At 50.0% G+C, this 14,698-nt stretch overlaps 1 protein-coding gene across 1 annotated transcript in view; it reads left to right on the top strand.

Moving 5' to 3' along the window:
- RNF167 (ring finger protein 167) overlaps nt 1–14,698 on the top strand; it is a 548,009-nt gene that overhangs the window by 499,406 nt on the left and 33,905 nt on the right. The window contains exon 9 of the mRNA XM_069643794.1: nt 12,466–12,546. Within this exon, the coding sequence (XP_069499895.1) occupies nt 12,466–12,546 (81 nt within the window). The remainder of the gene's footprint in view (nt 1–12,465; nt 12,547–14,698) is intronic.

Below are 14,698 nucleotides of genomic sequence, written 5' to 3'. Positions count from 1 at the left end.
ATGCCTTACAAAATGCCATAATGAAATAAAATAATTCTTCCACCTTTGTGTATCAAGAGTATTGTCTTCAACCTCAGAAAGGTGAAAAGCGGTTCCTTCCCAGCCAGGATACAAATAGTGACTCTCTGCACGATGCACTCCCCACATGGAGCTCTTACTGGGATTTCAAGCAGTGCCCTGCATGCAACTCGGATGTCTGCAGGAAGCACCCAATCCACAGAGCTTGCATACGGATCTCTGCAGCTGGTGCATTGATACACTGAGCTATCTTAGTTGGATTAGCATCTGTGACGTGCAGGCGACGTAGCTGGTTTACCCGCTTTGAAACTACCTTGTAAACAGAGCGTTTGTTTATAGCCAGCCTGGACAGCATTTGCATATAGATTTGCAGTGTGTGCCCAGTTGGGTGTGTGTGTGTGCTGTTGTGATTAGAGACACTTTGGGAATGGCCATGTACCAGAATTTCTGTGGTTTCTGCACCTATTGTGATTTTACTTGTTATGAGCCTCTAGTGGGGCAGTCATTAAACCGGGTGGGGTTTAAACTGCGCCTCATGGCCATCTCCATTGTCTCTTGGTGCTGTGGCGGATCTGAAAAAGATGGAGAGGTTTAAATGGCCCACCTCCTTTCCAATACAGCACATCTTTCTGCCTTCTGTTGCTGGCCAGTATAGCCAGTACAGATGAGTGCTCGGCCCCATGGCATGTGGTGTGTGCCGCCACTGGAAAGAGTCCATTCTTTGGCACTCTTTCCACTGGATCTGCCTGCACGCTTGAAATGATGTATCGTATCCCATTTAACTAGATTACAGTATTTTGGGATTTTGCCAGAACTGTGTCCTTGTTTTCACCATATACTTCAGAGTGGGCATATTCACACACTGGGTTAACTCTGAAGATGCAGGGGCAAAATGAAAGACTTACAATGAGCTCCCCCCACCCCCGTAGAAGAGGGCTCCTTCAGGGAATTCTGATATTTCCAATGGGAAAGTCTTCGCAATAAGCAAAGTGCATCAAACATGACAACATCGCTGTCACAGAGCACTGCCGAGATGTCAATCTGTGACAAAGGTTTACTTCCTGATTAAGGCTCTGGAGATTGATACCACATGGGAGATGTAAAGTAGGCTTCTGAGTTGTTGACATGAACTAGTCGAGCTGGCAAACATTCACCAGCAGCCAATCTTAAATCTGGCCCGCTCTTTCGTGCCACTCAAGTTGATTGAGTGGCATCACATTTTCTAAAGCTAGATGACAGCCAGGGTAGATTGCCAGCATGGGCTTTCAGGGCACAGTGATGAAGTTGCATTGCTTTTTCACTTGATCCAGGTCAGATCTTTTGGCCCTCACTGTTGTAGGAACCCCACTGGTTTCAGAAGTGGAAGCGGGCGATTAAAGAATCATTGCAGTGCAAAGGGTGACCCCAAAGGCAGCATCTTGTGCCTTCATGTTCTAGAAGACGGTTTGAGAGAGGGTGGCTGGGATGTTTTCCAAGATATACCAAGAAACCGTAAATCCCTCCCCCAGAAGATGACACCGTAACTCCCTCCCCCAGAAGATGGCACCGTAACTCCCTCCCCCAGAAGAGGGCACCGTAACTCCCTCCCCCAGAAGAGGGCACCGTAACTCCCTCCCCCAGAAGAGGGCACTGTAACTCCCTCCCCCAGAAGATGGCACCGTAACTCCCTCCCCCAGAAGATGGCACCGTAACTCCCTCCCCCAGAAGATGGCACCGTAACTCACTCCCCCAGAAGATGGCACCGTAACTCCCTCCCCCAGAAGATGGCACCGTAACTCACTCCCCCAGAAGATGGCACCGTAACTCCCTCCCCCAGAAGATGGCACCGTAACTCCCTCCCCCAGAAGATGGCACCGTAACTCCCTCCCCCAGAAGATGGCACCGTAACTCCCTCCCCCAGAAGATGGCACCGTAACTCCCTCCCCCAGAAGATGGCACCGTAACTCCCTCCCCCAGAAGATGGCACCGTAACTCCCTCCCCCAGAAGATGGCACCGTAAATCCTTCTCACAGAAGATAGCACCGTAACTCCCTCCCCCAGAAGAGGGCACCGTAACTCCCTCCCCCAGAAGAGGGCACCGTAACTCCCTCCCCCAGAAGAGGGCACCGTAAATCCCTCCCCCAGAAGATGGCACCGTAAATCCTTCTCACAGAAAATAGCACCGTAAATATCTCCCCCCAGAAGATAGCACCGTAAATATCTCCCCCCAGAAGATAGCACCGTAAATATCTCCCCCAGAAGATAGCACCGTAAATCCCTCCCACAGGAGATAGGACCGTGAATCCCTCTCCCAGATGATGGCACCGTAAATCCCTCCGCCAGAAGATGGCACCGTAAATCCCTCCCACAGAAGATAGCACTGTAAATCCCTCCCACAGAAGATGGCACCGTAAATCCCTCCCACAGAAGATGGCACCGTAAATCCTTCCCCCAGAAGATGGCACCGTAAATCCTTCCCCCAGAAGATCACATGTAATTATTGCATTAAGAACAAAGTACAACATACAACAAGAAAAAGCATTCGTGCCCATGGGGACTAGAGTAAGATATGTAACACAACAATATAGAACAACTTGAAAACGCTGTTCTAGGCAAAAAGAACATGCCCACCCATTGGGACAGAATTCTCGAGGGTGCCACATTGCCAGAGCGGGCGTAAGAGTGTCGGACAAGGCAGTTTTCGTAGCAGGAGGGATATTGTAAGAGGTAAGACTAGATGCAAAGCTAGCAGTCAAAGGGGGCATCCAAGAGAAAGAAGCGTGATCAGCTAAGCCAACAGACAGGACTTATCGGATGGGTGGGAGGGAGGCTGCTACTGTAGAAGGCATTCCAATACGGGCTCCAAAAGAAGAAATGGCACACCGCTAGGCACATGGCGATGGAAGAAAGAGGCGCCCATGCCACCCCGAAGGTGCGCAAGACGAACCGTCTCCTTCAGAAGGCCCCCTAAGAGCTGTGGCAGACAGCACCCCATTCTCGGGTGGGAGAAGGGCCTCCCTAACGGTAACCCTAAACATTCAAGAGGCGTGGACTTTGGGGCGGAGGCACGCAGTCAAACCGAATTGAGGCGGTCTAGGGATAACCGGAATTGGTCAGAAAAGGGATGGCCAAGTGGCTAGGCACTAGGAGTGGTGCACAATGTGACGACACCAGTCACACTTCACATACACACACTATATGTGGATCTGCTCAGCTCACTACTTTGGGAAGATGACGGGCATTGAGGAACTGGGTGCCGCAAGTGAGTTTGGGTGGCTCCGTTGGCTGAACCAAAAAAGGTGCGTCTGCAATAAGATCCCATACAGCCGGTCTTCTGAGGCAGGCACACGTCCATGAATAGTGTCTATGGTGTCAGCGTGTACATTGTATCATGCAACTCATGGACCAGGAGCTGTGGCAGAAAGTCCCAGGTAGGGCAGGCATGCGGCAAGATGAAGGGCAAAGTGGAGTTGCAGGGAACAGCAGCTGGCTCATAACCAGGCGGCACACCGGTGGGTGAGGCCCACATTCTGGACCCCCTGATTGGCTGTGCCCTACCTGCAGTATAATGCCGATTGCTTAAAAATGCACGTGCTTGCAGCAGCCTTTATTGCGAGGGTTATTTCCTTTTGCTTTCAAAAGCAGGCACTGGGACACAATTGCAGGTATGTGGTTACATATAGATTTGCCAGTAAGTAGAAACATTCCCTGCAGATCGGGCCCAGGTGGTTACATATAGATTTGCCAGTAAGTAGAAACATTAACTGCAGATCGGGCCTGGGTGGTTACATATAGATTTGCCAGTAAGTAGAAACATTCACTGCAGATCTGGCCCAGGTGGTTGCTGGTGAGTAGAGACATTAACTGCAGATCTGGCCCATATGGTTACATATAGATTTGCTGGTAAGTAGAGACATTAGAGATTAAGTTCAGATCTGGCCCCGGGTAGTTGCATATAGATTTGCCAGTGAGTAGACATTAACTGCACATCTGGCCCGGTGTGGTTACATATAGATTTTCCGGTGAGTAGAGACATTAACTGCATATCTGATGCAGGTGGTTACATAGATGTGCCGGTGAGTATACCACTGCAGATCAGGCCTGGGTGGCTACCTATAGATTTGCCGGTGAGCAGACCACTGCAGATCAGGCCTGGGTGGTTACATATAGATCTGCCGGTGAGCAGACCACTGCAGATCAGGCCTGGGTGGTTACATATAGATCTGCCGGTGAGCAGACCACTGCAGATCAGGCCTGGGTGGTTACATATAGATCTGCCGGTGAGCAGACCACTGCAGATCAGGCCTGGGTGGTTACATATAGATCTGCCGGTGAGCAGACCACTGCAGATCAGGCCTGGGTGGCTACCTATAGATTTGCCGGTGAGCAGACCACTGCAGATCAGGCCTGGGTGGTTACATATAGATGTTCCGGTGAGCAGACCACTGCAGATCAGGCCTGGGTGGCTACCTATAGATTTGCCGGTGAGCAGACCACTGCAGATCAGGCCTGGGTGGTTACATATAGATGTGCCGGTGAGCAGACCACTGCAGATCAGGCCTGGGTGGTTACATATAGATCTGCCGGTGAGTAGACCACTGCAGATCAGGCCTGGGTGGTTACATATAGATCTGCCGGTGAGCAGACCACTGCAGATCAGGCCTGGGTGGTTACATATAGATCTGCCGGTGAGCAGACCACTGCAGATCAGGCCTGGGTGGTTACATATAGATGTTCCGGTGAGCAGACCACTGCAGATCAGGCCTGGGTGGTTACATATAGATCTGCCGGTGAGCAGACCACTGCAGATGAGGCCTGGGTGGCTACCTATAGATTTTCCGGTGAGCAGACCACTGCAGATCAGGCCTGGGTGGTTACATATAGATCTGCCGGTGAGTAGACCACTGCAGATCAGGCCTGGGTGGTTACATATAGATCTGCCGGTGAGCAGACCACTGCAGATCAGGCCTGGGTGGTTACATATAGATCTGCCGGTGAGCAGACCACTGCAGATCAGGCCTGGGTGGTTGCATATAGATGTTCCGGTGAGCAGACCACTGGTGAGCAGACCACTGCAGATCAGGCCTGGGTGGTTACATATAGATCTGCCGGTGAGCAGACCACTGGTGAGCAGACCACTGCAGATCAGGCCTGGGTGGTTACATATAGATGTGCCGGTGAGCAGACCACTGCAGATCAGGCCTGGGTGGTTACATATAGATGTGCCGGTGAGCAGACCACTGCAGATCAGGCCTGGGTGGTTACATATAGATGTGCCGGTGAGCAGACCACTGCAGATCAGGCCTGGGTGGTTACATATAGATCTGCCGGTGAGCAGACCACTGCAGATCAGGCCTGGGTGGTTGCATATAGATCTGCCGGTGAGCAGACCACTGGTGAGCAGACCACTGCAGATCAGGCCTGGGTGGTTGCATATAGATGTGCCGGTGAGCAGACCACTGGTGAGCAGACCACTGCAGATCAGGCCTGGGTGGTTACATATAGATCTGCCGGTGAGCAGACCACTGGTGAGCAGACCACTGCAGATCAGGCCTGGGTGGTTACATATAGATCTGCCGGTGAGCAGACCACTGGTGAGCAGACCACTGCAGATCAGGCCTGGGTGGTTACATATAGATCTGCCGGTGAGCAGACCACTGGTGAGCAGACCACTGCAGATCAGGCCTGGGTGGTCACATATAGATCTGCCGGTGAGCAGACCACTGCAGATCAGGCCTGGGTGGTTGCATATAGATCTGCCGGTGAGCAGACCACTGGTGAGCAGACCACTGCAGATCAGGCCTGGGTGGTTACATATAGATCTGCCGGTGAGCAGACCACTGCAGATCAGGCCTGGGTGGTTACATATAGATCTGCCGGTGAGCAGACCACTGCAGATCAGGCCTGGGTGGTTACATATAGATCTGCCGGTGAGCAGACCACTGCAGATCAGGCCTGGGTGGTTGCATATAGATCTGCCGGTGAGCAGACCACTGGTGAGCAGACCACTGCAGATCAGGCCTGGGTGGTTACATATAGATCTGCCGGTGAGCAGACCACTGGTGAGCAGACCACTGCAGATCAGGCCTGGGTGGTTACATATAGATGTGCCGGTGAGCAGACCACTGGTGAGCAGACCACTGGTGAGCAGACCACTGGTGAGCAGACCACTGCAGATCAGGCCTGGGTGTTTACATATAGATGTGCCGGTGAGCAGACCACTGGTGAGCAGACCACTGGTGAGCAGACCACTGCAGATCAGGCCTGGGTGGTTACAACAGATCGTGCTCGCCAGTCCCACCTCCGGCACCTTCAGGTCTTGCATGTTTCCTGGCTGCTGCAAATCAGTAGATTTCTTAGTCTGACTCTAGGAGTACACACACACGTGCAATTACGGAGGGTTATCGACAGGACCAAGACTTTTCTCTTGTTGTATTTTGTATTCTCGGACGGACACACACGCACGCGCGCACGCTGACTCAGCAGTACTAATCTTTGCACATAACTGCCATGTAGCTTTATAATCTTTTGCAAACAAACTGCATTTGCATTTTAAACATACAACAAGGTTTTGAACCTCAACATTTGATGTGCTGACTTTATCATTTCTCGTTTCTGCTTATCCCATCATTTTTCGAAAGAACTTCTTGTCCTCCATTACCTGAATGCTGTGCAAACTGTGACTGCGATTGTGAACGACTATGAGCGGATCATCTGTGGATGCTGGATACGGGGGAGGCCTGGAAAGGTGCCTACACATCAGTAAGAATGATTCCTTTGCTCTCACTGTTTCCATTCTAGGAGGGCACCGCTCCAGTGAATGTGTGAGTCTGTACTTGGGCCCTAAGGTCTTCATTTTACACGGTCGCACTATCGACTGCTAAACTGTGTTGACCATTTCCTTGCCCAGTTGTAATAATGTTTTAACAAAGTAGAATTGAAGTAAAACAAAACTTTGGAATGTGTATTTTCTACATGTATCACCTACCCTACACAAGCCGTCATGCAGTTGTCACACCAATATCAAGGGTTATGTACAACTGTAGAGCAGTCCTGGAGAATGGCTGGCATAGTAGCACTGTGGCTGAAACATGTACACATACATGACAGTTAGAAGCCCAGTAGCCATCCCAGCAGAATGTCCGCGCATTCCCATAGGTTGTTGTGCTATACAGAAATAGATGCCAGTATACTGTCGTTTCTGCGTAATTCCTCACGTCCCTTCTTCACTGCAACAGGGCCTCCATTTTCTATGCGCTCCCTAGAATCGCATCACATGTGTCCTAAATCTCTGCAACCCGCAACTCGCTACATGTTTTGGACTGGGCTCTACGCCGGCTGGGGCCAGTGGTAGCTGGAGCCCGACACGCCTGGGGGCAGAAGGCTTGCAGACCCCGCCTGCCCCTGCTCCGTTTCTGGCGTTCTTTCGTGTTCTTCCTGCAGCTACGGAAGCCCAGTGACTGTAATGAATGCACATGCATTACCTGGGCAAATGAGAGCATCGCGCCAAGGGTGCACAGTCTATGCTGTAGAATGTGTACATTGCGCCGGCCGGCCGCCACGCCCGAAGGCCTCGGGCACTCGGGGCACCGCCTGCCCAGTCTAAACTCCTCTGGCACTCGCAGGATGCAGACTGTGCAGGAATCCAATGTGGGAATATTGAACGCAATCCACGCCACGCTTTCGTGCTGGGCCGAGCGGTCCTTACACAGGCGTGGGGTGGGGGTCTAGAAAGCCTGAGCTGAGCAGTGCAGGCAGCCTGCAGACGGTGGCACCGGCAGCGGGCATTGCCTTGCCCAGAACCCCTGTGGCGAGGCGGGTCTTCACACCCGCGCCCTAGACACGCGTGGCTACACATTTGCAGGCCGGCTTGAATGGTGTCTTCCTTCTAGCCTCTGCCGTCACGAGAGTAACAGTGTGGGCATCACTTGTACGCGTTGCTTGTGGAAATCCTGGCGTTTGCCGTTGGCAGAGATGAGGAAACGCACAGACATATACGCCCTGGTTGCTGTGTGCGTCTGCAGGTCGCGGGGAGAGGGAGCCGGGGGCAGATGGGGGGGGGGGGGGGGGTGGAACATGTTGGCTTGGAAAATGGCCGCAGACCAAGCTTCATTAGCCTGACCTGTCTGCTTCAGATTCAAGGAGCGGCGGGGACTCGCCAGCATATGCCCAAGAGGCACAGCCCCGCTCTCCTAAGAGATCTGCCGTCAGCTTGAGGCCCCCACATACAAGCCCCGCACCCCCTGCCTTGTAGAACAATCCCCAAAGCTTTCCAGAACAACCAATCCCAGCAGATGTACCCAAACAGATGTACTCTACGGAAAGCCAGAGCCCATGAAATATGCACCTTGTTAAGACTCTGGCAGTGAAAACGCAATCATTGGCAATGACACCAGTTGTGACTGTTGTGCAGACATGGAAAGGGCATTGGCCAGCCACTGTAGTAGTGCTACGAACTGGCCATAATTGGTCGAAGCTGCAAAATAGCGCCAGTACCTCTACATATATTAGCAGGGCCTGGCGAATGCCCGTCTAATACCTACCTACATACACAAGCCAAAACTGTTGGATTTGCCAATGCTTTTTTTAACAGCACTAAAGAGAAGGACACCTTTTGTAAATGAAGTTGCAGAAGACCTACTTGGTTAAGACATTTTTATTACACCAGTAATGCGTTTACAACTCGAATTAAGCCATTAACCTGTCGAATACTGATTAGAAAAAACACTGCAGGCACGCCCAGCACCGAGTTTAATGGTACAGCTTGAAACCTAGCTCAGAGATCCCAGGAGGATGTGTTTTGGGTGGAGAGTAGGGTGACCAGACGTCCCGGTTTGCCCGGGACAGTCCGGGGAACTCGCCCTCCGTATCGGGGTCCAGGGAGTTTTTTCATTTTAGAAACCCCATTCGGGGTTTGCATGGTTGGGTGGCTAAGGTCATTAAAATTGAAATTGTTTTGTCACAACACTTTCAGAATTTTGATGTTGGAGGATTGGCTCGAACCCCCAACCTTTCAGGTGCAAGTCACAACACTTACTGACTGTGCCACAGAGACTGGCTCAGAAATCAGTGGACAGCAAGCTATGTGATATCAATTAGGGCAAACCCCTGTTTTGAATGAACATGGCAAGATTCACAGACAAAACTGCACAAATTAGACCATATCCAGTTTATAGAAAGGAGAAGTGCTGGAAATGAGATGGTGGTTGTGGGGGCATGTTGGGGGAGGGGCGCTAATTGGTGGGCTGCAATGGGGTAGTCCCTCTTTTATGTTGTTGTTCGTCCCGGTTTTTCATTTTGGAAATATGGTCGCGCTAGTGGAGAGGGGCAGGAAGTGGGTTGGAATGACCCTATAGATTATCTTGGCCAGGGACAGTCACTGGGTGGGTAAATAACCAAACTACACCTACACGTGTTGTGTCCATCCTCACATGCCATCTCCCTCATAGCTGGACTACAATTAATAGTTTTGGCTTGTAGGTGGTGCACTAGCACCTCCCAATAGCCAAAACTAAAAAGAGCGCCTGCCCCTCTTCAAAATGGCAGAGTGGTCGTTCCCGCTTCCATGTGCATTGTTGATCGCTGCTTCCCATAAGCACGCACAGTTTCTGTTCCAGGTGCAAGCAGGGCCATCTTAAGCACTTTTGGGGCCCTGGGCACGGACTTCTTTGGGGCCCCCCTCCACCAAACCAAAGGAATTAAGTGATCAAGAATATCTGACCCACCCCCCCCCTCCCTGCCACAATCACAACCCATAGGTTGATATGCTGCCTCACAGCATTAAAAATGAGGATGTTTACTCCCTTTAAGTCGCTAATCAGACTTATAATGTTGTCCTTCAAATGCTACGTGTTTATCATTCTACAAAGAGTTTACTTCTGTTCTAGCATAGATACAGGAGACTTTATATCAATAGAATCCAGGAAGGTATGCAGCCTGTAGTATTAATGCAGGACTGTATGTAAAAGGTACATGTAATCCAGAATAGACAGAGATCTCACATTTGCTGCCTCACAGAATGCAAACGTGCTCATGCATGGATAGAGCAGACTAATTGGTTGGAAGGAGAAAGCTATACGTACCATAGCATGGATAGTGGATGCAGATTAGAAGCTACCAGGAAGGTCTCTGTATCCAGACAGATTATAAATGGGACATAGTTTGGGACAGGAATTTGCTATTCTAATCTTGCATAGGAACACATATCACTGCAATGAGTGCTTAACACACTGAGCTAACTTCTGAACCATTGTGGCACTCAATTTACCAGTATGCATTTCAAATGTGGCTAATGCACATGAACATAATTCCCACAGGAAGGGAACAATGCTAAGGAACACACAAACTATATATACCACAGTCAACACAGAAAGCATTACACGAGGAATTGATCGAGGTAAAATGTACGTTCCAAAACAGATAGGCAATAGGTTTAGAGCCTCAGTACCATGCAATACAATATCCTGGTGTGTGCTATTTCATACTGGTGAACAAAGGAATCTTACTTTAGATCAGGCAGCCTTGCGTGGCCCCCTCCAAGGTGGGGCCCTGGGCAAGTGCCCCTTTTGCCCTCCCATAAAAACGTCCTTGGGTGCAAGTCATTACTACCCCAGCAAGCTGGACAAGCTTCTAATGAAAGTGAGTCGCCTGCTTTTCATGTTCTTGGTCCTTCCTGTAGAGCGCCTTTCCCCCAAAGGGTTTGCAATGTATAGTCCACTGTCCAATGACAGCAATGTGGCTTGGTGATTGTTCTTCCTTGAACAACCATGCCTTCTGTGATCAAGTGGTTTCCCGATGAAAAAGGTCTGTTTCTTAAAAGAAATGCACCCATTGAAGGAGCAAAACGGGGTCAGGACTGGTGTCAAACACACTTCCTTCTTCATTCCAAAAGCATGCGTGGCAGGTCTTGAAGTGCCTGAGCCTCTTCATGCCGTTGGATGTCTGCACAGAGTGTTCCGTCGTTGTGAGCGGAGCATTGAGAAAGCTCAGTGGTCTGTAGGTAGCGCACCTCTTGACTTGTGGGAGAAGATACGGAATTAGATGACCTAAGAAATCGCCAAGTAAGATGGATTTTGAAGGGATCTTTGGCTGCAAAAAAGATACTACATAACGGGAAATCGCCCGTGTTCCAAACAACGTTGAGTTATGGATGGAGGAAATGTACACAATGTGTAACATTGAAAGAGTTGTGATGTCCATGCAGAAAAAAGATTCACTGTTTGATAAAATATGGGGTGGTTTCCTGAGCTTGGAACCGGCTTAATCTGTTAATGGTAGAGAAGATATGATGGATATTGGGATGAGTACAGTTTTCATAGCATGAAAGTATATTTTACAATGTGTTTGATATTCTCTTTTCAGGGTGGTTTGTATTTTATATAATTGTATATATTAAAAAAAATCTTTTACTCCATTCTAAACCGAAACCCTGCCATGCATTAACCCCGTCGCGCTCCCTGATGAGATTGAGAGGATTAGCGAGCGCCACACTCGGACAGAGTTCTGAATGTTAGCATGTTAAACTTCATATAACCCACTAACAAAAAACTCAGCATTTCTGCATACTCAAAAATCTTACTCAAAAATCTCACACAACCGTCTCTCGCACAACAACCCGCACGCACTTCACAACACCGCAACAACACATATGCAACACCAACAGCACACGAGGACTGACATCGATCCGATACTCGCACCAAAGCTCAGCACCCGGTGTATACAGAGTTGAAGCCGTCAACAGAACACCACTCCTCTCACTATCCTACTCCCTCTTCACCTTACTAGCCCATCCCACCTTATCGTTTACAGATCCGCCAGAGCGCCTGGGGACCAACTCCGTGGGTGACGGTGCACGGTACAAATAACATGTAACATTCTCTTGTCCGCATTGCTTAGGTTAGCTTCCAGAGTTGTGATTGTATTTGAGTGGGGGAGGGAGTATCGTTTGATTTCATTGTATCATTTATGGGTGGGGGGTTTTAGTTGATTGTATTTTACAATATATGTGTAAGTTGGTAAAATGAATAAACTAGTTTAAAAAATGAAATGACGCCTCTGTCGTAGTTAGGCATTGCCCACCGCCCTGCTGTTGGGATGTTTAATTGAGGCCTTCCTGGAAACAGTGTCTCGTCCATAGACGCAAGGGCACATTCCCCTATGTAGCCCCTGCATTGTAAGGATAATGCTCCTGCAGAAAGATGCCTGGTCTGGCGCGGGTGTAGCGCAGAGACTATTTTGCGTATCCAGCTAGTTGATGCATTCTATTAACTTGTGGTTTCATTCATTCCAAGGATATCTAGGAAATGGATCATAATATGTATTTGGATGGTCTGTGCTCTTCTGGGGTAGCACAGAAGCGGCACCTGTGGAGTGACCTCCAGCGATGGCTCGTGGGATCCTCTCACTGCCATATAAAGTACGCATCCCCGCTGATGTTAACCCAGGGCCACCTGTGTCTTGTCTCCTCAGGTGATGAATATGATGTGTGTGCCATCTGCTTGGATGAGTACGAGGAAGGCGACAAGCTGAGAGTCCTGCCGTGCTCCCATGGTAAGTGCTATAGAGTTTAACTCATGTTCTCTGCGCTCAATCGTGCCACCCATTTCCCCCCCTCCGCAGGCATCCAAATATTATCGATTTTGTTGGGACTCCTCAAACTGGACAACAAGAGAAAAAGACTGTTCGCTTTACAAACAATTTTGGGTACTGTTTGATTCTGTCTAATCACAGCTCCTCCCCGAATATGCCACCTATCAAATCCCGCTCACCACATCTCTCTCCTCGCTTCCTCCCACCGCCCGTCCCCGCTCTCCTCCCTGTTTATGCGCTTAATTGGGGGACCTTGTCCCCATGCCTTGTCCAAGGCCTAGCGGCCCTAGCCCGCTTGATGCCGCCTGAGCGCACTCCCGCACTACAGTGCACTGCATGCTTCCAAACACATCCGCACATCGGCCTCCTAACTCCAGCCCCTCCTCACCTGCAGTTCCTCGCTGCGCTGCGCTCCACTTCCTGCCTCTGCGAGCAAATGCCAGATCTAGAAAACAGACCGCGCTTTTGCCGCCCCTGTGTTGCTGTGCAGGCCAGTTGATGGCCCGTGGGTTTGTTGGGCTGTATTCGGTGAAGACCATGGTCGAAGTGGGCGGGAGCGTTTGGGAGCGGTGCTCCTCTACTTTTTTTTAATGAAGTTTTACTGTTCCTATACCTTTATTTTAAAAAGATACCGTTCCGGAATGGTTTCGGGTGAAAATAAGTGTAGGAAGAAGTTGAAACGTGCACTTTTAGTGCAGTGCACTGAACGCTTCCTTTATACCGCAGGCGCATGTGTTTGGGGGCTTGCATTGTGCGTGAAAGGGGGCATGGCGATGGGCTTTGGGGAGCAGGGGGTAGGCCAGTAGGGAGCTTGGCTCCACTATTTCTTTTCTTACACTTTGACCTCTGAGATGAGTCCTGCACTGTATTTGGGTAAACCCCAATTTTGATACAGAGTACCAGCCTTCTGGTGGCATTTAACTAGCTCTTACTATATTGCGCTTGGCAATTTGTTGAGAACGGGTTATCCGGCAGAAGAGGAATCCGCAGGTGGTGACCGCATACCCTCCGCGTCCAGCATGCTGGTTGCAAGAGGCTTTGTGGCGAGATGCTAGCTGGGCATCCATCCTGGAACTTGACTTCATTGAGTTGTGTTACTATGGGTGGGGGATCACGCATATGCCCTCTTGGCTCACACATGCGGATTGCTGATGCATAACATTTCTCGAAGATGTTAGGCTAACTGTTATTTATTTATTTATTGAAGATATGAAGTGCGTCCTGACTGGTAGGTAGGACACTGTAGAACAAAACGAATCGAACAAGAACATGCAATCAAAAATAATAGAATAGAAAGGTAAACCGTGATACACATACAAAAAAGACCGCCTGCGAAGTTATAAATCTCCAGGAGCAGCAAAGGAAGGCCGAATGGGTTTTGAGGGCTTAATGAAAAGCCAAGTAAGTGGGGAGCAAAGGAGTAGATGCGGGCAAAGCATTCTGTCCACGAGGCGCAGCATCAGACAAGTCCTCGGGACAGAAACGTTCGTTTTCAATAAGCAATAGTTGGTCTTAAAAAATCCAAGCTGTGGGTGCACCTCGACTGTCCAGAGAGGTATAGTTTGGTAGCCAAGTTAGCCGGCTATCTCGATACCACTGCCCTGCAGATGATGCCGCAGATCTTGCCAAGTTGTCCCAAGTGAATGGGAATACCGTCAAGATACATTATAACGTGGACAATGTGCTCAGTGCCAGGAATCAAATGGGCTGCTGAACGTAAAACTTCCTTTAAAGGAGCCAAAGATGGAGCTGGTAGACCCATGAATGGGTCAAGGGCAGCACGCTAACCTAGGGAACAAAGCTACATTTGGCAACATCGACTGGTGGGCAGGATCCAGACACTGCTCGGCGCGTCGGAGGCGGCTGTTGCTGTAGGCAGCAGTGCAGCTTGATGTCTTCCATGCCGATTGTTGGGTCCTTTCCTCTGTTCTGTTGGTGAGCACAGCGGTAATGGCAGAGGCTGTGCCGGCAGCTGCTGTGTGCCAGTCGCATCTGGGGACCTGGGGGACTGAGCGTGGGGACTTGAGGAGGGGTCCTGCCCCAGACTGATGTTGATCAGCTGTTTGAAACCCCTTGGAGATTACTGTGCCGCTCAGACGTCCCTTCTGTGAGT

This window comes from Ambystoma mexicanum, chromosome 1p, assembly GCF_040938575.1.
Source record: "Ambystoma mexicanum isolate Mex_15411 chromosome 1p, UKY_AmexF1_1, whole genome shotgun sequence".
NCBI classification, from domain to species: Eukaryota; Metazoa; Chordata; class Amphibia; order Caudata; family Ambystomatidae; genus Ambystoma; species Ambystoma mexicanum.
The sequence above is the reverse complement of the archived record's forward strand: the minus strand, read 5'-3'. Positions and strand labels throughout refer to the sequence as shown.